Below are 22,096 nucleotides of genomic sequence, written 5' to 3' on the forward strand. Positions count from 1 at the left end.
GCGTTGTGAATGGGGTCGAATTTTGCAAAAAAGATTTATAAACATATCACAAAATGATTAATAAAACCAAAAAAAAAAGAGCAAACATTCAATGTAAGATTATTATTTATGTTTCGTATGAGCATACGCTTCGTTCGTGTGAGCAGCGGGAGCCGTTGCTATGCAGCGACTTTCGTTGATCAAGTTGGCAGTGAAGAGTGTATTTTATTGTTTAATTGGAAGATTATTCTCAGTAGAGTATGTAGTCTGTTCTAACGCCATTCGGAGAGTCCAATTTTACCTGAATCGTACCTGGAAGACCGGAATTGAAAGTAGTTTGGCGATAGAGGAACGTATTTCACAGTAATTTTCGGACCCCCCCTTTTCATGGGATGTATTTGTGCAGGGGGGTTTGGTCTGCCCGAGCCCTTGCCGAACGTTATCTTCACGCTGATCCACAAATAGCTAGCGATAAGAGCTTGCCTTTCCGAAGTCTCCATTCATCAAACGAATTTACTAAAAATGGTTGACTCATTATCTCCACGATAAGCATGCATATCTGAATCGTTACGATGGATTGTTATCTAATCGCAAGACCGTTGTCAGCTGTGCTCTGCCGATATACGAATAAAGGTTGCCACCGACCCCCTTAAACGCCCTTTTGCAAACTCAACTCCAACCGATACGGTAAGTATCCAAGCAGCCTGTGGGTAATGTTTTGCTTCGAGTGTGTAAATTCGATATTTGAGGCCATTTGAACCGCATTACCATTTCGTATGACGAGTGTGGCATGGAAATTTGGTCTCACTCCCATCGGCACTAAAAAAAGCGGAAAGAGAATTTTGAAATAGGCACTCACATCGTTTTCAAGGTCGCTCGCCGATGCGTATGCGCGTGTTTTGCCAACAGCCCGGCAATTCTGTCAACTTGACAGAGCGCCAAAGGGCCCTTGCGTAGCGCTGGAAGCAAAACTTATCGATATCCACATTCTTTAATAAGCAGCTAAACAATCGAATACTTTCCCCCAAAGGCAAACAGTGGTTCAACATGTGGTCCCTGGCGGTGTTTGTGGCGCTCCTGTACGCGGTGTGCGATGTGAACTATTTCATCCGGACGTTCTTCACCGTGGTGCACTTGCTGCTGCTACCGGGAAGGGTCAAAGTCACGGACAAGCACACAATTTACGGTGAGTAGTGTTTGTGAAGGGGTGGGGGACAGTTTACACGGGCGAAACATTACATCGCCAACGCCACGGCTTCTTCCCTTTTTTCAGGGTTCTGCACGACGCAGGATGTGGACTTTCTGCTGAACCACATGAACAATGGGCGCTACCTGCGCGAGCTCGACTTCTGCCGGTTTTACTGGTACGGCCGGACCCGGTTCTGGCCGCTCGGGAACGCGAAGAACATTCTGCAGGGCGAGTGTATGGTGCGGTACCGGCGCATGCTGCCCATCTTCAAGGCGTACAAGGTGGAGACGCAGCTCGTCTGGTGGGACGATCGGTCCATCTACTTCGAGCACAAGTTCATCACGCTGCACGATGGGTTTATCCGGACGGTGGCGTACTCGCGCCAGCGTGCCATCGGCGTAAATCTGCTCGAGTACGTCCAGCAGTTTCCCGAGTGCCGCGAGCGACCGGAACAGCCGGCCGTACTGAAGGGCTGGATCGAGTCGAACGAGGCCAGCAGTCAGCAGCTACGCAAGTGAAGCGATCGATCTGTCTCGCTCTCTCTCCTTCTTTCTGACCGATCGCCTGGTCAGGTAAGAAGTGCAGTCGATCGTCCGCGTGTGTGTGTAACAGCGAAGACAAACACATAACCAACAGGTTCGTTGGGCACCCGTTAGAGAAAGCGCAGGGTAGGTTTTCGTGGCATAGCAGGCATACGAAGCCTCAATAGTTGTGGAACGGTTTCTGCTGAGTGTGCACCTGTGCAGTAGTCAATCAATCACGGTAAGAAATTGATTTTAGGTAATTTAGCACCGAAATGGGTGCTTTTTGCTAGATATATCGTACAGTGTGTATAATTAACTGTTAACTGAACTGTTTGTCGTGTTAAACGCCACTGCAACTAGCCAATAGGTATCCAAGTAACCTTTGGATATGTAAACCTCCTCATTTTGAGTGGGGGATAAAGTCCAAAACAAACCGTGAGACAGCATAAAGTAACGTGTAATAACGGAGCAGTCGGGGAGTTGTTGGGGATTTATTTATTCTCTAGTTAATTTGAGCTACAATTCAACACGAAGACGATGCTTTCTCAATGTTTTGTGTAAATTTACAACGGAAACCGCGAGACAAACAATGTGGAAGTGAACATTTCAATTTATTCGTGACGTAAGCAACCGGTTCCGGTCTATATTGTCGACCTATCTACCGGTTGTGGGCGCATCTGGGAAACGATAAAGCACAATACAAACTTTCTAATTAACTTAATCAGTCCTATACAACAAATGTTCGTTCATTTGGCTATATAAATATAGTTGCTTTGTAACACAGTGAGAGTATCTGCCTAATGTGAACGCCACAGTACGCTTCGCTCACAGTTCATCCTTTGGCTGACCGTACAAATCCACCACCAGTTCGTCGATACTGCGCTTAATCTCTCTTCTATACTCCACCAACTCCACGTCCTCGTCCAACCGGTGGTCCAGATTGTTGCGCAGCACCAGCAGCGTGTGCCGGAACAGCGGACACTGGGACCACGGTTCGTGGCAGAGCTGGTGGCGGCAAGCGTGCAGCGCTTTCACCGTCTCATCGGTAAGATTGTCCTCGGGTATTAATGCCGCCTTGTGCTGGTGAAAGAAGGCAGCCGAGTGTTTGCAAAACTCCGTCCTCTCCAGCCCCTCGAGCAGCTTTGTCGAGCGGTACTGCTCTCGGGTCGTTGCGTCGTTCTCGCCCGCCGCTGCGATCGCGCTGCGATAGTCCACCAGCACGTCCGCGATCAGTTGCAGCACCTTCACCTTCACCTTCAGCTCGACCTTCTTTTCCCACACGCCGTACAACACACTGTAGCCGTGCGGCGTGAGCAGCTGCTTCTGGGCGAAGGGGAATTTGCGCACCAAACCGCCGAACGCGTACAGGGCGGCCGAAATTTCGTCCGTCGTCGAGGCACGCCCCAGGGCGGACAGCAGGTTAGAGCCACCGTTCCGTTCGACCAGGGCGACCTTTGCCTTCGGATTGTTCTGCACGATCGTGCCGAGCAGCTTGAGCGCTCTGGTGCGTGTCTGCGCGTCGCCGGTGCGGTTTAGGCTGGGCCAGACGATTTTCTCCACACCGCCCCGGTCGATGAACTGGAGCGCGTTGTCGATCTGATGCGCCAGGTATTCGAGGTCCTCGAACAGTACGTCCAGCTCCTGCCGATCCGCCGGTGTGTGCTGGAGCGCTCGTTCGAAACGGGCGAACAGATCGGTCATGATTTCGCTGTCACTCTTCAGCTCCACATTGGCGTCTTTCAGCTCTTGCTTGATCTGTTCGTAGCTTTTGAATCGGCTGCCCACTGCCTCGCCGCCCTCTGCCACGTCCTCTTCGTACGTGTTTGCCGGAATGTCTTTGAGCGCTTCCCGGAGTGCTTCCAGTTTCATGCCGGCCACGGTTTGCGGGTCACTGGCCGCCCCCGTCCCAGCAGCCGGATGATCTTTTAGCTCCTCCCCGGGTACCATCGAAAGGGACGAATCGGTGCTGGGCCCACCATCGGCTGGATCGAGCAGTTTTGCCTCCTTTTTGCCCGTGGTCAGGTTGATCCTTACGTGCAATCCCTGAGGGATCGGTTGTCCTTCCTGTAGCTCCTGCCATTCGTGCGTGGCCACGAATTTCGGTGCGTTTGAACCAGTTCCTGCTTTTGTGCTGATGGAACCAACAAGTACACTTAGCACTAGCGCGAGTTTCCAGACGGGAAGTTCCATGTTTGAAGGTGGATCTAATAAACGTGCACGAATGAGGTGAGATTTTCACTGTCCCTGGCCTATGTACTTTATATATTCTGCGAAGAATCTGATGAAATCGGCATGTTTACTTGCCGGCGATGGTTCTGTTTTGGAATTGGCCGTTCGGAATTGGTACACGTCATATAAATGAGGTTATGATGTGTGTTCGAGCGGTTTTGACAGAACGGAGCAAACAGGGGCACCGTTCGAGCAGTTGCCGTTGTAAACAAATCGGAGTTCGAGCAGATGCTTTAAAAGAGCCGTTATTTTGAAATGACTATTCCATTGACTTTTTTCTGTTTAGATACGGTTACTGTAGTTGTTTACTTTGAATAAATTTTTGAATGAAACAAATTTTAATAAACAAAATTTAAAAAAGCTCCCAAATTAAACTCGTTCTTTTCACTTTCCAGAAAATGTTTTCCTGCGCCCTGCTAGTGGGACTGCTGGTCCTGTACATGATCTGGGATGTGAACTACTTCCTTCGCTGTGTGGCCACCCTCGGGTACGGTATGCTGTTCCAGCGCAAACGGAAGGTGACCGACCAGACGGCCATTTACGGCCTCTGCACTACGCAGGACGTGGACATCTTTATCCGCCACATGAACAATGCGCGCTATCTGCGCGAGCTCGACTTTGCACGCTTCCACTTTTACGGGCTGACGGGCATCTATGGCAAGATTAAGGCGAAGCGGGGCGGCGCCGTCCAGGGTGCGTCGAGCGTGCGCTATCGCCGTACGATCCCCATCTTTACCGCGTACAAAATCACCACCAAGCTGGTCTGGTGGGACGAGAAGGCCATCTATCTGGAGCAACAGTTTGTGACGCTTGCCGATGGGTTCGTGCGTGCCGTCGCCATGTCCAAGCAGTGCATCACCAACGTGGACGTGCTGGAGCTGATGAAGGAGTTCCCCGGTGCCGAGCAGCGGCCACCGATGCCGGAAGAGCTGAAGCTGTGGCTCGACTCGATCGAGCTGTCCAGCCAGAAGCTGCGGAAGGACAAGTAGAAACGGCCGATCGTTTAGGGAGAATTAATTTAGCGGTGACTGTCGGGTTACCATTGTGGGCATTAGTTTTGTATTTTCGTTGGGCACATTTTTTGTTGGGAAATTGGAACCTGCTTGCTATGCAAGACATTAAGCTTAAGTGAACTCATACTCATACACACACACACATATCTCAGGATCTGCTCCCTTGACAATAAAGTTTTGGAATGCTCCGTAATGTTACAGTGTCCTGCTGATTGCGGTGGCCCGTTTTTATTGAGGTATATGATACATCGGCAGCCGAACTTTGCCTATATTATAATAATTTATCCCTTGACTATGCGCAACCTATCTAACAGCTAACAGCGGACTGGAACACTAGAACGTTCAACACTCGAATGGAAGAAATGCTACACCGTCGTCCGCACCCAGACTGTCCGCTCGACTGTCCACGGTACGCTTGAGCAGATCGACGTACGTGATGAGATACTTCACCAGGTTCTCGTCCAAGAAGATCACTATCTTGCGCTCGCTATCATCCTTCCCACCGTCCGGTGCGTTCTCATCAAAGTCCGCGTCGAGCATGGCGCTGGCAATCGCGGCCGTCGTCGTCGAACCGGTATCATCGTTCAGCAGCAATGCCGTACCGTCCAGATCCTCCTCTCCGCCACTGGTAGTGGACGATCGTCGCTCGATATCAAGCACGACCGATCGCTCATCCACAACAATAGCCGGCTCAAGCACACTGCTCTCGTCCAGTCCGATCGTATCGTCACCGGCGTTTACGGTTGCTCTGTGACCAGCACCGACCTTACCATAGCTGGCCTGCTGCTGCTGCTGCTGCTGTAACGCCGCCACACTACCGACGATGCGCGGCAGTTGCATCGTTGAATCGCGCACAAAATCGTACGTCCGGCTCGAGATCGGATACAGCTCGTAGTCGTTGCACGGTGGCGGCGGAAGCTTCGGTCGCACGCGGATGGTAAGCCGCGTAGCGTCGCACTCCTCGTCCGTGTCGAAAAACACCGTCTTGGGGTCGAGCACCTCGAGCAGCTGACAGTCGTTGACGTCGTACAGGACGAGCGCCCGGCTGTAGATGGCGACCAGCACGAGCCGATATTCGCCGTGCGTCGCCAGCGTGGCCTGGACGGTGAAGAGCAGCGTTCCCTCGCCGCAGGCCGCCTGCGGTTCCCACAGCGCTTTGTGCGGGATCGGCTCCAGCCGCTGCAGCGATTGGCGCGAGTGCAGCTTCGGCGTGGGCAGCGTGTTGTAGCCGACGCTCTGCAGCATCCCCTGCCCGGTGAGTGCAACCAGCTCGGCCGCTCCGCTGATCGGTTTGGCGAACGCGCCCACGATGCCCTTGCCCATGCCCGTCACCACGCCGATGGGATTGGTGGCCTGCAGCGGGTGGTGGGCCAGCCCACCGACGGCTCCCAGCAGGCTGATGCCGAGCCCCGTCAGTCCCTGCGTAAATCCATCGGTCATACCCAGTGGACGACGTCGGCGTAACGCATCCGTGCGCTGCACGTGCTCCGTGTCGAGCGTAAGCCGGTCGAGATTGCGCGACACCGATTGGGCTAGCTTCGTGACCGAGTTGACCGTACCGGCGGTAATGTTGCGTATCAGCGAGGCAGAGCCCTGCGTCACCCCGACCAGGAATCCCCACGGGCCGCGGAACAGTCCCTGCACGGGCAGGGAGACGAAGTCGCGCAGCCCGCTCGTCACCGACCGGGCCAGCCCGCTCGGGCTGCCCAGTATTTCGAGCGACCCGATCACCCACCCGCCACCGAAGATCGCCCCGGACAGGTAGTGCATACCGACGGCGTTGCCGAACTTGATCGGCAGCGTGCGCACCGACCGCCGCTCGAACGCGGTAAACTCGAGCGGACTGTGGTCGAGCGCAATGTACAGACGCATGCAGGCGTGCACGGACAGCAGCACGGCCAGCGGTTCGATGCGCACGCACCGGAACTTGATCGGTTCGGCCAGGTAGCTGGACTGCTGGACGACGGCACGCGGCACCAGCACCTCGCCCGGCTGGCAGCGGATCCGGGTCGGGGCCGTCTCGTGATCGCGCTGCTCGTGCAGCATCCCGGCCGGCAGACACTGCATCAGGTAGTCCACCAGCACGTTGATGTACGTGTCCTCGATGTACGCCCTGATCGGGTTGATCTTGACGCGCAACGACTCCGCACCGGACCAACCACCACCACCAGCTTCAACGTCCACCTCTTCGCCGTCATCGTGCTCCGCGACAAGATCACACTCGAACGTGCAGAGCGCAGTCTTTGCCAGCTGGTCCAGTACATCCTCCAGCCGGTAAGGGTTGGGCGGGGACTGCGCTGGCAGCTTTCGGTGCTTCGTTTCGTGATCCTCACTGCACAGCACGACCGGGAAGTCGTACTCGCCGCTCGAGTGCAGCTCATTGTCCACCTGCACGTTCGCACAGTGCAGCGTGACCTGGTTCGCATTGATTCCCCGCTCCGCCCGGACACCGACGCGATCAAAGTTGAACGAAACAATGTCCCGCTTGAAGCACGATCGATCGGGCTCGTCGTTAAACAGCGTGATCATCACCGTGCGGAAGTAGCTCTGCATGAGCTGCACCTTACCCTGGGCCGGCCGCGCCGCACCACTGTCACACTCGAGCGCACCGCGATAATCCGTGCCGGGCGCGGTTGCATCAGCCGACTCCGACGCTGCCGCCGGTTCCGGTGGCCGTATCGGGTTCGACAGGCGCGTTCGAATGTCCTTCGCAGAAAATTCCAAATCCTGGCTGATGTAGTCGATCACGAGCGCGGTCGTGCGGTTGCGCACCCGTATCGCCAGCTTCAAATCGCCGTACAGCGGAATGTTCAAAAAGATGTTGCTCTTGCTCTCGTCGACCCGTACCGGATGGGACCACCGGATCGCACTGCCACTGACGCACGCAAATATCAGCGCCAGCTCCGCCTCGTGATGCTCGGGAAAGTGGTCGTCCAGGGCCGGCGGCGTGTAGTACACCGTCTGCCGGGAGCCCACCGTCTGGAACCAGGCGAAATTGCTCTCCACCGTTTCGGGCACGGCCGTGGCCGCCTTGTTCGGCTGCACCGTGTCCGACTGGGCGACGTACATGTGAAAGTCGGTGCGGTTTTCGATCGAATAGGACGGGCACGGATCGTCGTAGATGGACACATGCTGCTGCCCCTGGTGCGACACGATCGACAGCGACAGTGGATGATGTTGATGATGGCGCCGCTCAACGGCATCGCTAGCCGCGGTCGGTACGCTCAGCGACTTCCGGGCGAGCGCTTTGTTCAGATAGATGGGAGCGGAAAATTCGCTCCCATTTTCCCGCCGCTGATACACCGTCAGGTAGTGGTTGAAGTTGGCGTTCGGTTTTATCTTTCCCTTGCGCTGCGAAACATTGCTGAGCATCGTGACCACGGTACCTTTGGGGCTGTGGAGAAGAGGGGATGAGGTTACGGTGAATACAGTGGATAACTCCACTGAAGGCGACACTTACTTCTCGCACTTGGTGCCATTCTTTGGAAGGCTGTAGCAGCAACTGTGGGGCCCGCTGTTGCTCGTTAGCCTGAACTGTTCCAACCGTTCGTTCGCGGGCATCGCAAACGACCAGCAGTGCAGATCGATACTCGAATAGTTCGTTACGATGAACTGGGAGGCCAAGATGAAGACGCGCACTTTGTTCTCCGTCATGGACGTTAGGACTAAATTCATAACCTGTAAAACGACAAGAAGAAGCAAAACTGGTTAACATCTGGCAAGGGTCATGGGAATTGCTGTAAGCATGTGCGATAGTGCAAGTGGCATGAACTTCATGCGTTGCCTGAAACGCCCAACCATGACCTATGCAAACGTACACACCCGAAACCGCAGAAACCACTTCCTACCCCAAGACGCCTTTGCACGTTTCAATGACCCCGCTTTTCCCACTGACCCAATATTTCATACAGCTGTCCATTTGGCATTCTTGAAGCTACATTTTTCCCATCTGATAATGAATGTAGATAAACTGTGCATGGACTGCAATTACATCAGTCTACTACCATATGGGACCATTAACGCTTCTTATTGGGTTTAAAGCCTAAATGCGACATAAACGTGAAGATCAAAACAAATAATTTTCCGCGCCTTATTACAACAACAAGTTTCAAAAGTTGCAACGCGACACACGCACGACGACGCAATGGTTGGGCAGACGTCGGAGATGACTCCCTCCCTCTGTGTGTATGGTACGCCCGAGCGAGGTGGTATTGTTTTGCTATGCTCTCGCGTAGATACGCACCGCGTCGGATTGTACAGCTGATAAGGTTTTTTTCGTATTCCAGCCCCCACACTAACACACATCTCTCTCCCACTCTCTCACGCGCGCGACGCAGCATTCGTGCGCGGGCAAACACACCACACACACTACGCGAGCGATAAGTTGGCAAGATTTGCGCTCATAAAAACCGGTCCACGAAGACAAAATTCAGCTTAGTCAGTGCACGTCCAACAACCGGTGAAAGTCGAAGTCGTCGTCGTTCGCAAATCCAAGCAATCGAAGCAACCCACGATGGAGTATCGCGTAAGTGCGCCGGACGTGTTGCGCGATCCGTTGGTAGTGCCGGAAAAGTTGCTGATGGGTCCGGGGCCCTCGAATGCGCCGCCGCGCGTCCTGGAAGCGATGGCACGGCCCATACTGGGGCATCTGCACCCGGAAACGCTCAAAATCATGGACGACATAAAGGCGGGCGTGCGGTACCTGTTCCAGACGAACAATGCGGCCACCTTCTGTCTCAGCGCTTCCGGGCACGGCGGCATGGAGGCGACGCTGTGCAACCTGCTCGAGGACGGTGACGTGGTGCTGATTGGCCACACGGGTCACTGGGGTGACCGGGCGGCCGATATGGCCTCGCGGTACGGTGCGGACGTTCGGCTGGTGCGCGCCAGCCAGGGCAGTTCGCTCGCGCTGCCCGAGATACGGCGCGCAATCGAAACGCACCGTCCGTCGGTGCTATTCCTGACGCAGGGCGAATCGTCCACCGGCGTGCGGCAGGGACTGGAAGGGGTCGGTGCACTGTGCCGGGCGCACGATTGCTTGCTGGTGGTGGACACGGTTGCATCACTCGGCGGCACACCGTTCCATATGGACGCATGGGAGGTGGATGCGGCCTATACCGGTTCGCAGAAGGTGCTCGGTGCACCGCCGGGCATTACGCCCATTTCCTTCAACCACCGGGCGGTGTAAGTTGGAGAAGGGCGAGCGTGCGACGTCATTTCGTCATGTTATCATCCTGGGAGTGTGTTGGTTTAATGATTTGATTATGCTTCTCTTTTTGTTTTGTTGCTCTTTACCTGCTTCCCGCTAACAGTGAACGGTACAGGCGGCGCCAGACGAAGGTGAAGGTGTACTACTGGGACATGTTCCTCGTCGGCGACTACTGGGGTTGCTTCGGTCGGCCACGCATGTAAGTGACTTGCGACGCGCGGAATGATGAAGCAAAAAAAGTTGTTTGAATAATTGCTCGATTGGCGTTACCCTTTGCAGCTATCACCACACGATATCGTCGACGCTGCTGTACGGGCTGCGGGAAGCGATTGCCATGGCGTGCGAGGAATCGCTCCCGTCGCTCATTGCCCGCCACCAGGACTGTGCCAAGCGGCTGCACGATGGGCTGCGTGCCATGGGACTCGAGCTGTACGCCCAGGAGCGCGACCGGCTGCCCACCGTTACGACCATCCGCGTGCCGTCCGGTCTGGACTGGCTGCAGGTGTCCCAGCACGCGATGAAAACTTATCTGGTCGAGATTAGCGGTGGGCTAGGTCCGACCGCTGGGCAAGTATTTCGCATCGGACTCATGGGCCAGAATGCAACGAGCGAGCGGGTAGATCGTGTGCTGCAAGTGTTCCGCGACTCCATCAAAGCGGTCAAGCCCGATTTCGCGTTCCCGCGCAGTGCATCCAAAATGTGATTGTGCAGTGCAAACTTTGGGCAAACTTAAGAAAAATAAAACAATTTAACTGTAGCGCTTACCTCACATTCCGTGCGGATAATGATGTCGATTGTACCTTCCAGCGGTAAAACTGCACACCCGCCACTGGGCGATTGCTTCTTCGCGTCCGCGCCGTTGATGTAGATCAGCTCGGAACGTAAGCTCGGCTGGCCGCCGCCGCCGGTCACGTTCATCTCGAGCGTGAATGCCGTCTCCACGTGGAACGGCATGATGATACTGTTCGGGGCGATAATGTTCACATCGTTGGTGGTGTGGTTCCGCAATCGCACCTCGCACCCGAGCTGATTGATGAACAGTGCCCACGGGGCAATGTTAAGCATCAGGCAGCAGGACATTTCGTACGCGGCCGAACAGTGGTACAGCGGGAATGTGGCCTCTTGTATTGAGTTTTCGCGCCGCCAGCGGAGCTCTTCCTCGCGCGAGCACGGCCACTCGGGTGTGCGCTGGCTGGTGCGCAGCGCCAGCAGCGCGTTTTCGATGTTCCGGAACCGGGCCGGTACTTGGAAGAACGTTTTGCCATCGATCAGCCGGTAGGATAGCAGCGCTTTCCGCTTATCCTCACCGTGCGGTGAGTTAAAGTTCATCCGCAGTGCTAGCTCGTGCTCGTCCGAGTACGTACCGGCCACGTTCAGCTGGCGCCGCTGCCCTTGCCCGTAGATTGAGAACGATTGGTCGAGTTTTTCCTCGTAAGCCTGTGAAGAACAAGTGAAAAGGAGGGAAATTTAGCATTCAACACTGTTGTACCTGGCAACACCTGCATCCCATCCCATCAAGCTTACCGTTGTATTAACCGTCAGCAACGATTCCACCATAAACAGTGGCCAAACGATCACGAGCACACGCTCCAGCACTTCACCGTTCAGCGCTGGGGCGGTCTTGCTGTCCACCAGCTTTTCCCGCACAATCCTCACCCAGTAGCTAATGTAGCCTTCGCGCGTGATCGTCGTAGTCGGAATCTTGACCAGATACGGCATGCTGCCACCGTTCATGATCTCGCGCAGCGGAACATCGCCCGACCAGCCAGCCCGCCCGCCACCCTCACCCTCGATCGCAATGTTGATCGTTTGCTGGTTTTTATTGTTGGCCGGCGAGAACAGGTTGGCACTGTCGCCTGCCGCCACCTGGAAACTGGTCGCGGCGTAGTTACGCTCACTGTTTGGCACAATCTTGTAGTAGCGGTACTGGAACTTTAGCCGCTGCGAGGTCATGTTGTAAAATGCCACCTGTCCTTCGATTGTGATGCTGCGCTGGGTGCTACTGCTACCACCACCACCAACACCAACTGCATCCGCCGAAAGCGACTCGACGCGCACCAGTAGCATCTTTTCGTCCTCCATGTCTTCCTCGTGGATCGACTGCACGCACACTTGCTGCAGGCCATCTCTCGACACGTCAAACGCTTCCGTTGCAACCTGCGTATTGCCTTCGGTAAAGTAGAGCTGCAGTTGCTGACGCTGCCGGCAACTTCGGAACCCGTACAGACACAGCTCGTTAGGTCCGAGGTAGATCATTTCCGTCGTTCCGCACTGGCCAAACTTGAGTCCAATTTGAGTGCGATTGCAAACGATGTACCTGCTGTACAGCACAAACGGTGCATCTGTGCCTTGCTCGCTGGCTGACAGACTACGGTTCCATATCCGCTCCGCCACAGCTAAATTGTACCCGATCGAAGGACCGTACCGTACGCAGATATCATCCGTAATCGTTCTCACCTCCAGCGTACGCTCGCAGAACCATCCGTACGCCTTCACGTTGCTCACTTCCAGCGCATTTTCAAACGTAAAATAGTTGTAGTCGAGCAGATCGCAATGCACATTCAGCTCCGCACTGACAAACAGGTCCAAATTGTCGTAGATCGTACACTGGCCCCGGAATCGGTGCGCATTTAGCATTAAAAATTTGTGTGCACCAAACTCGGCCGACTCGCGGCACAGCCGGTACCGCTCGAAAGGCTTGGGCAGTGGACGGTCGAGTTGGAGGGGCACATGATTGAACAGGTTCAGCTGCACCGGCTTTAGATCGATCGTTGCCTCCACGTTTGGTACGAGCGCCGCACTGAACATCGAATCGACACGCATACAAGCGACAAAGATTTTCGGATGCAATCGGTACGGCAAGCTTACCACCCGTTGCCCCGGCAGGTAGGAACTGTCCGTCAGCACGTCGGTGATGGTCGTGAGCAGCGTTCTGCCGAGACCGTTCGTTGGGCTGCGCGGCTGGGCTGCGTGGTCGTCGTGTTCGTTCGTCGCGCTTCTCATGCCGTCGGTCGTTTCATCGTCTTCATCCCGCCCCCTTGCGCTGCTGCCCTCGTCGTAGACCACATTCTGCGTCATCACTATCCGCCAGATGGCCGATGCAATCTTGCGCTGCGGGAGCTTGAGAAACGTCTTCTCGTTCTCGGACAGGGTGAACTGGCACACCTCCACAAAGTTGCCATTGATTTCGGCATAGTGTTCCAGCTTGCACTGGATGTTGACCGATTTCGTGGTGTTCATCGGGACCGGATACACGATCACCTGGTGCAGCGCTCGGGGTTGCGGATAGCGCCAGCAGATGATGCCGACTTCACGGTTAATAATTTTTATCTGATACGGCAGCGGAAGTTCGGCAATTTTCATCGTTTCGATGAACTGGAATGCTCCGGCCCTGGCCAAGAAAAAGGACAATTAAGAGTAAATGTATGATTTTTTTATATCCTCCCCTTACCTTAGATCATCCTGGTAGTATTCCTCCTGCATCTCTTTCGTGCGTTTCTGCTCAAAGCGCGGTGGCACGATCGGTATCAGCAGCTCCCGGCTCGGCGTCATGTTTGCACTGTGCACGGTAGAAACGGAATCCTTCCGTTCGCTGTCTTCTGCGCGCAGTGCGTCCAACAGATCGTTCCGGATGAGCTCCACTTGGTGGAAGATGTACGGAATCAGATCCACTTGCAGGTAGGACGATTGCAGCTTGATCTGCACCAGCGGCTCGCGCTTCCAGTACTCCTGCGCCAGGGTGAGCTGCACCGTGAACGAGAACGGATGCAGTATTACAAACGCGCCGGCACTGAGCAGCAGCTCGGCCAGCTCCAGCTCGAATACGATGCGTTCCGGCCGCTCCTGCACCCGTATCGTGGAGTGGAGGGAAGAAAAGGACAGCTTCATGTTGTACTGTGCCGGCCGGCTCGTATCTTCATCGAGCAGGTGTAGCATCACCTGCGACAGATCTAGCTGAATCTTCTCCACATCGAGCAGGTGCGATTTGATGAGCAAAAATTTGTTCCCACTGAGCACCGGTTTCGGCAGGGTTTTGATCGTGCCCGTGCCACGGCGTTTGCTGACCTTCGGTGGTTTGAACAGGTCGTCCAGGATCGTGGCTAGTTCCATCAGCTTTTTCACCTTGCCGTGCGAGACGGTCACTTTAATCGGTCGCTTGAAGGCGACCCTCAACTCACGGCTTCGCTTGGTCAGACTGTTGACGAAGCGTGTCTTAACGATCGGTTGCGGTATACCCAGCTCATCCGGCTCACCGGTGACCGTTTTCACAATCGCCAGCTCGTCCACTTCCACGGTCAGATCGAACAGGGAGAGCTGCAGCACACGCTCCAGCAAGCTGAGCGACACAAGCGCATTCGGTTGGGCGAGCACTAGTTTTAGCGCTGGCCCACCGTCTTTGCTACGGTCTCGTTGAGCGTACAGATTGATCTTAAAGTACCCACCGAGCAGGCACACCTCGTACGGAACAACAACCGGACTTGTCTGGCCCGTGGAAGTGGTACGCCCCAGTTTCGAAATACTGTCGGAGGAAATGGACGATATTTTGCGCTGCCGCTGGATGCCACTTCGTCTGCTGCTGCTCGAACGGGGCCGCTTGCCGTCCCACGTGCGGTACGATTCCAGTCCCGAGTCTTCCTCGCACCGCGACAGCTTCGAGTTGCTCCTGCGGAAGCGTGACGATGGCACCGACTCTCGGTACGACTTTACGGACTCACGCCCCGTATCGTCACCGCTGGGCGTACTGGAGGCAAACGCGAGCAAACTTCCCGCATCGACCGAGCTGTTACTGCGCGACATCATCACGCCAGTGGCCGCGGACTGATGCTGAGGCGATTCGCTGCACGGTGGAAACAAGCAGTCGCCGATTTCTTTGCCCTTGCTCAGCAAACGCTCCGCCAGCTGCAGCTGGCCGAGATCGACGTCCACCACCAGATCCGACATGCAGTTTAGCTCCATCGCACGGCTACAGATCAGCACGTTCTTGTAGATGATGCACGGTGCATAAATGGCGGAGAAGTTAAACTCCTTAAACACGGTCACCACATCGCAATGGGACGTGCGCTGCACTCCCTGCTGCAGGTTGTTCCACTCGAACGCCGGGTTGTCGTGGTGCGTGGTGCACGTTTGCTGATCGTGCAAGTACTGCACCACATCCCGCCAGGTGGCCGTGCTGAGCGAAATTTCCTTCAGCAGCAGCTCGTACTGGCGATCCTCTATCTTCGAGCCCGGCACGTTCAGGATGCGCATCTGGGCCGCCTTCGTGTACACGTCTGGACGCAGCGGCACGCGACATATCGGATTCTCCACGTTGTGATGCACGGTGATCATACTGATCTTCAAGATGTAAACCGAGCAAGGTTCCGGTTCGTCCGAGCGCAGCGGAAGGAACACCGTAATGCCCTTGCTGACAAAATGGATCAGTGGCAAATCTTTCACGCCCAGCACGGAGTTGGTGCTGGTCGAACTTAAACGCCCTCCTTCGTTCGTGGCCGACGGTTCGCACGTTGCGGGCTGTAAAATGTGCAGCATGCGCAAACATTCGCCGAGAAGATCAAGATCCAGCCGCAGATCGATCTGCTCCATCTTGATCACCACCTCGACGAGCGTATCGTTATGCTCACGCGACTTCCGCACCGTGTCCCACTTGGAGTGTACGTTTTTCGTCTCCGCCCGCGTGATGGTCATGTTGAAAAACGTATCCGTACCGGTCGTTTTGCTCGATTCACTGGCCTCTCCCGTTTGCACAGTTACTGCCAGGGCTTCGTTGCGAATCCAGCCACCACCACCACCACCAGCGGCAGCCGACTGCTGACGTGAAGGACTCTCTTGCCACTCGTAGCAAGCGCCGGTCATGCCGCCAATTTTTGCTTTCACCTGCGAGTACACCTCCTGCTTGTCGAGCGAATAAATGATGTCCTCCAGCTCGATCTTCAGCTTGAGACGCTCCGTACGCACACCCTTCACATCGTCCCGCGTAATGCAGCATATCGTGAGCTTGGAGAAGGTCCACTGCAGCCACAGCGATGGCATCAAACGCCGCTCACCATCGCCCGCAAGGTTCGTCTTATCCTTGAGCGTTTCCTCCGACCCACCGCTCGAGTTGTGGGCTAGGTCGAGAAACTCGCGCAGATCCACCGCCGCCACCGAGCTGCCGCCGGGAAGCTGCGGAATTTCCAGGAACTGCTGGGCAGCTTCCGATTTTCCACCCTCCTCTGGTTGGCCCTGGTCTGCCGGCAGCATCATCGGTAGTTGCATTAGCCGGTCCAGGGTGGCGCGCAGAAGTACCAGCTGCTCTTTTACGAGCGTCACCCGGAACGGTGTGGTATCGATGTGGAAACAGGCCGACGAACAGGAGGCGGCTGTCGTCGCATCGTCGCTAAAGTTTAGCACCATCGAAATGTTGGTCGTCGTTTCATCGAGCAGCTTGTTCATTTCGCCATTCTGGTACGTCCAGCTGGACGCATTTGCCAGCGAAATGGTCCACGGGAAGCTATCCTTTTCCAGCGGCCAAACGGATTTGGCGATGCTGATAGGGAAGCGGTTGATGCAGCCGGAGAGCGTTTGGCACTTGAAAGCGGAATTGACCGAAATCAGGGGCAATCTGTAAAAAAAGAAATTGCATCATTACTAAACAGCCCGGTGGTGATTTGCAGCATTTCATGAACTTACTTGATCATGAATATTTCATTCTGCCCAAACTCATCCTCCAGCGAGTCGCTCAGTGAGTGGAATATAATATTATTTACCGGCAGACACACGGTAAAGTGACTCACTTCGAGATGGAAAATGATTCTCTTTGCAAGCTTCGCCCAGAACTGGTTATCTACCGCCGACCTGCCCTCTTCCTGCGCTGCAGCGATGCTCTCCTTCGGATCAGCATCTTCGACGCCGAGCGTAGACGGTGGCCGGCCATGCACTATTGCACCACCGCCACCACCACCACCGGGTAAGCCCACCTTGCCCGAACCCGAATGGACGGATGTACCCGGTGCGGAATGTTCCTTTTTATCTTCGCTCCGTGTCGCCGGTCGAAGGTTGGGGTGTTGTTGTACCGCGCTGCGGTTGGAATGTTTCGCAGCGCACCGTGCATCGAACCGAGCCCGGGAAATGGTCCGCTCCATCAGTGGGCGGGCCCGCTGCCACAGCTCCAGAAAGGCGAGAAAATTCGGATCCAAATTAAGGCTTAGATCGAGCAGCTTCGCGTACAGCAGCGGCGGATGTTCGATGGTGGCATCGAGCCGTTTGGGCAGCTGCAGTATGACCGTGAGGAAATCTTCCTCCGTCGAATGGTCGGGCCAGAGGGCCGTCAGGGACTTTTCCTCCGTCGCATCGTGTTGGTAGGTGAGCAGCTTTAGGTTGCGGGCCAGCAGCTTGTAGCACTCGGTGCGATCCGCTTCCACCTTGCGCAGGTGAACGTACGACAGCAGCAGATCGACCGAGGGCAGTGATCTAGCTTGCTGTTGCAACGGTTCCCAATCGATGGCGGGTGTGTCTTGTTGCGCCGCCAGGGACTGTACGATCGAGGCGGTCGTAAGCGCTTGGAGCGGATTGGCGATCACTTTAAGATCCGTCACAGTAACGTTGTGCTCCGTTTTGTTAAGCTCGGCGTTGGGCCAGAGCGAGGGATGGATTAGCATACGCTGCTGGTAGTTCATGCTGACGGCCGTGGCTACCGTCGCGTCTGTCCATCGTGAATGATGAAGCTTCACTTGGATGCGCTCCAAGTTGCCGGAAATGGACTGATAGCAGGCATCGAACAGCTTGGCCGGCGGTTCTGGCAGCTGGCAGGTAGTGTAGACGAGCCGGTTCGGGTAGAGCGGTGCCAGTATGTTGCACTCGACCCGATTCAGCTGCACCGTAAGCGTCGGTCTCGGCTGCGAGCCGGTGGTAGGTTGCATCTTTCCACTGCTGTGCTTCCGCAGCAGCAAGCTCTCCTGCTGCCCGTGATCGAAAGAATGCAGCTCAATCGTGGGACTCTGGAGCGTGATGTGTATCTGCCGCAGCGGGATCTCGTGCATCAGTGCATCGTAATCTTCTGCCGAAGGTGGAGGCAGCTGGGCGAGCGTTGGCATCGGCTTATCCTCGTAGTAGGGCGGATACTCGTAAAAGTCTTTGTACGATGCGAGCGTCTCAAATCGGTGAATCGTATCGGCGGAGATTTTCGCCCGGAAACGACCAACAAACACCCGGATCATGTACTTTTCCGCCAAATTGCTAAACTCCAGATCGCTACCGAACTCGGACGTTCGCCGATCGTCGGGCAGCTGCACCTCGTGGATAATGTCGATCGCAATGGCGGGAAATTGCTGCAACAGTCGCTCCTGGCTGAAGCTGCTCAGATGGTAGTTCCAGTTACCGTTGTACTTCCGGTTCCCACCGGTACTGTCGCTAAAAAACGAGCTCTCCAGATGCGTGGTGCTTTCCCCCGGCTGTGGCACCTGTTCAATCGATTCAAATATTTCCCTCACCGCACCGTCCCGATGGCCGCAGGGACAGTCCTCGAGCGATTGCACCTGCACGCGCGAGATGCCCAGCGTTACGTTGAACCACCTCAGCCCACAAGCGATCATTTCACCGTAAAAGTGGTGAAAATCAAAGCGCAATATCGGGTGGTACTTGATCTTCTTCGCCGTGCCCACCATACCGTCCCCGATCAGTTCCTGCGTTTTGAAAATGATTCGCAGCTGATCGATGTACAGGCCGGTGTGCAGGACGCGCGTATCGTGCTCCTCCGAATGGTCGCTTTCGCTCTCCTCCGGGAAGAAGGATGGTAGCAGATTCCAGGCCCAGGACAGTAGCGACTCCTGCCCACCGTCATCCTCCACCTCCACACCCCCATCCGGGACGGGTTGCAGTGGTTCGGTTTTGATTTTGCCCTGCTTCAGCGCCAGCGCCAGATCGAACAAGCGCATCAGCATGGGAAACTGCTGCGAGGACACGTTAAAGTCCAGAAATTTGGAATGCACATCGATGCGCGTGAGTGACGAGCGGTCCTGCGAGGACACGTTGTACTTTACCAGCATGCGCAGCTGCAGCGTGCTCCGGTACAGCACCGGCTCCTGGCACACCTCAATCTTGCCGGCCGAGTTTCGCTTGTCCAGACAGATGGTCAGATCCACGATGCTGATCAGCTTCCGGAGCGACACCTTCGTCGGGGACAGATCGATGAAGGCGGCGTTCCACCCACTGTCGGCCGATTCCATCGACAGCTGCTGGATGTTCATCGACACGACGATATCCTCCTCGACGTACTTCAGTATCACGTTGTGGCACCGGATCGTGATGTTGTTCGCGATTTTGCTTATCAGCGATGCCATGTAACCGGGCGGCGGTGCTTCCTCCGTGCTTTTGCCCTTCCGGGGCGGTTCCCGCTTTGGCACGTTCCGATCATTGCTGTCGCGCAACTTCAGCACAAACTCGATCGTGTTAATGGTGATGACGATCGGTTCCGAGGCGATCTTTGTCCACGGCACTCGGATGCAGAGTTCGTGTATGTGGCCGGAAAGGAAGTTGAACGGCAGCTGCAGCTCCTCCTCCAGCACGTCCAGCTTTAGGTCGAGGTTTTGGAACACCACTTCGCCACCCCATAGCGACAGCTGCGAATCTTCCGGACGGATGTTTTTCACGTACTTCTCTACGTAGCTCAGAATGATGGGCGTAATGTACGATTCGATTTTGAACATGGTTCTTTTCGGTTGCCCTGCGTTATGACAGGACTGTCCGTGCTGATGGTGCTCGTACAGCTCGTACGCTCCCTTTGTCACTGGTGGTGTGTGGCACTGCGTCTCTTTCACACTCTGAATGGTACCAGAATTGATGATTAATGCTTGTTGATCCTCACTGCCATCGTGTTATCGCAGGTCGAACCCGATATGGATAAAGAACGCTCTCGAATGGTATCCGCCGAGTGCGCCGAGTTGGTTACGTCTCGCTCGATGCCGCTTGCGTTGCTGATAAGAAACCAAGGCCCAAAGCTGGAACAATTTGTTAATTTACAATTTTCTCTCACAATTCTTTTTAACACGATGTTTAAACGAAATTTCACATTTTGCACATTTCCAAAACCCCAAAACACACACACACACACATACACACAGCAGGAATGTTGTACACTTTCCGTGGCTACTTTTCCACGCTGCAACTAAATTGCATGATTCACGGAGGAACAAAACTGCACAGTTGGCACTTGTTTGCCTGGAAGTTGCCGAACGAAACGCGAACGCTCGGATAAGGGTTTATTTACTAAACGCTATGCCTGCCGGTGGTCCGCGGATGGGGGAGAAAATGGGTCACACATCGTGCGATAGTTATTTTTTCCCTTCTTTTTTGTTCACGCCTTTTACACAGTTGCCGGCGCGATACTTTTCGCAAGGAATTGTTGTTGTGCTCTGTTGCAACATCAACAAACGCAATCAAGTTCTGACAACACGCAGCAGCGTACCCGCATAACATGGCGAGGTTTTTTGACGTTCGAATATCGCTGCATCTCGCTCATTTTCTCGACCCGTCCTTTGCTTGCCAAAAGTGCTCATTACAAAGAGAGCTTTTGTGCTCCCCTCCCATTCCGACTCATTTCACTTCGAACGCTTCGTTCCCCTTTGTTGGTGCCTTTCGTTGTGTTGGTCAACGAAAATTGTGAAATAAACAATACAATTAAAAACTTAACTCAATTACTTCTGTGTAACTTGTGGAAAATGATAAATCTGAGAAAATTTAAATGAACTTGATGAAATTCCCAAGTGCCACAAATCCACTAAACGACCACTAAACGGCTTCTAAACGACTCAAGTTCTCTACCTAAACGGAATATAGAAAGACTTCGTTTAGCAGACGGCAAACGACTCATGCATTCTAAAAATAGCAAAAAAGCTGGTGGTGCTATCTGTTGGTGGGATACCCCAACCAGTTGAGCTTCATCGCTTGGAGGAGAGCTTTCTCATTTCCTCTGTACTGTTGTACGGTTTCGCATTGAAGTTATGCATCGCTAGAACTAGAACGGCGATACGATTGTTTAAATACTAAACTCCAATGGAAACCACCAGCACTGAAGCAAGTGAGATTTGAGTAATGGTCGTTGGTGTTGATACCCACGTATCTGACCACACGACCATTCATATAGATTTTTGCTCAGAAAGTTATAAGGCTATATAGGTCATGATAAGATGAAACTTGTCGAAACACATTGCAAGAAAAGGATAGCAATATAATGATGAGTTGTAATGCGCCATCTATTGATCAAACCAATGAAGCTGTGGAGCTTTCATTTTTTTCTATGGATATTCAATTTTCCAGTCGTTTAAGCTTAATCTGTGGCGCTTGGGATGCTAATCTCGCAAACGCATGAAATGTATGACCCCAATGAGAGGGTTGTGGATAGGAGTGGTGGAGTGTGTTTATTTTTTTTAACAAATAATTTTGTCCACCAACACAATCGCACAGCTTTTTGGTGCTTATCTTGAAGCCTCAAAACCCCTCGCTCGAAACGTCAAAAACCGTCGCAACGACTTACAAAAAGCATCGCCAGCGAGGGAAACTCGCACCGATTTGGAGCGTTGGCGAGCTCGCGAAAATCGGATTTTACAGGGTGGAGAGTTCAAAGAACGAGAGTAACGCTTTCGTAACGTGTTTACATGCAGCCGTTGTTTGAAATGGCCGTTTGCAGGATGCTGGTGGGAGCTGGTGAAGATATTTAAACTTTTTTGATATTTTAAACGAAGTGAATATAGCATAATTGTACTTAACAATACGATGTGATAGGATTTTTTAATACAGAACAACCGTATTCGATGCAGACAAGGCTTAGGCTTGAATGAGTTGCCAATTTTTAACTATCCTTTGAAACAAAATCAATCTAAATGTCTATAGAGGGCTTGGAAGTTACAATCATTGCATCCAAGAAGGTTTTCATAAAGGTTTTTTTTTAATTCTTTTTTAAATTCCAAGCGTAAGAAAC

General features: G+C 54.0%; 5 protein-coding genes across 5 annotated transcripts; 3 read left to right on the forward strand and 2 right to left on the reverse strand.

Moving 5' to 3' along the window:
- Positions 1 to 571: 571 nt before the first annotated feature.
- LOC120951503 (protein THEM6-like) lies at positions 572 to 2,479 on the forward strand. Its single transcript, XM_040370271.2, has 3 exons — positions 572 to 666; positions 1,010 to 1,165; positions 1,253 to 2,479. The coding sequence occupies exons 2-3, from the start codon at positions 1,027 to 1,029 to the stop codon at positions 1,684 to 1,686; spliced, it is 573 nt and encodes a 190-aa protein (XP_040226205.2). The 5' UTR covers positions 572 to 666; positions 1,010 to 1,026; the 3' UTR covers positions 1,687 to 2,479.
- Positions 1,834 to 5,127, forward strand: LOC120951502 (protein THEM6). The gene is made up of 2 exons (XM_040370269.2): positions 1,834 to 1,930; positions 4,317 to 5,127. Exon 2 carries the CDS (start codon positions 4,320 to 4,322, stop codon positions 4,908 to 4,910), a length of 591 nt encoding a protein of 196 aa, XP_040226203.1. The 5' UTR covers positions 1,834 to 1,930; positions 4,317 to 4,319; the 3' UTR covers positions 4,911 to 5,127.
- LOC120951500 (nucleotide exchange factor Sil1) lies at positions 2,285 to 4,053 on the reverse strand. Its single transcript, XM_040370267.2, has one exon. It carries the CDS (start codon positions 3,880 to 3,882, stop codon positions 2,518 to 2,520), a length of 1,365 nt encoding a protein of 454 aa, XP_040226201.2. The 5' UTR covers positions 3,883 to 4,053; the 3' UTR covers positions 2,285 to 2,517.
- A 2-nt stretch (positions 5,128 to 5,129) lies between the features above and the next one.
- LOC120951498 (intermembrane lipid transfer protein VPS13B) lies at positions 5,130 to 20,698 on the reverse strand. The gene is made up of 7 exons (XM_049605653.1): positions 20,011 to 20,698; positions 16,813 to 19,940; positions 13,595 to 16,744; positions 11,668 to 13,534; positions 10,909 to 11,580; positions 8,395 to 8,612; positions 5,130 to 8,328 (listed from the first exon to the last, which is right to left on the reverse strand). Exons 2-7 carry the CDS (start codon positions 19,824 to 19,826, stop codon positions 5,277 to 5,279), a joined length of 11,973 nt encoding a protein of 3,990 aa, XP_049461610.1. The 5' UTR covers positions 19,827 to 19,940; positions 20,011 to 20,698; the 3' UTR covers positions 5,130 to 5,276.
- On the forward strand, positions 9,292 to 10,912 carry LOC120951501 (alanine--glyoxylate aminotransferase). The gene is made up of 3 exons (XM_040370268.2): positions 9,292 to 10,118; positions 10,247 to 10,342; positions 10,423 to 10,912. The coding sequence occupies exons 1-3, from the start codon at positions 9,448 to 9,450 to the stop codon at positions 10,844 to 10,846; spliced, it is 1,191 nt and encodes a 396-aa protein (XP_040226202.2). The 5' UTR covers positions 9,292 to 9,447; the 3' UTR covers positions 10,847 to 10,912.
- Positions 20,699 to 22,096: the final 1,398 nt, after the last annotated feature.

Source organism: Anopheles coluzzii, chromosome 2 (assembly GCF_943734685.1).
Source record: "Anopheles coluzzii chromosome 2, AcolN3, whole genome shotgun sequence".
Taxonomy (NCBI): domain Eukaryota; kingdom Metazoa; phylum Arthropoda; class Insecta; order Diptera; family Culicidae; genus Anopheles; species Anopheles coluzzii.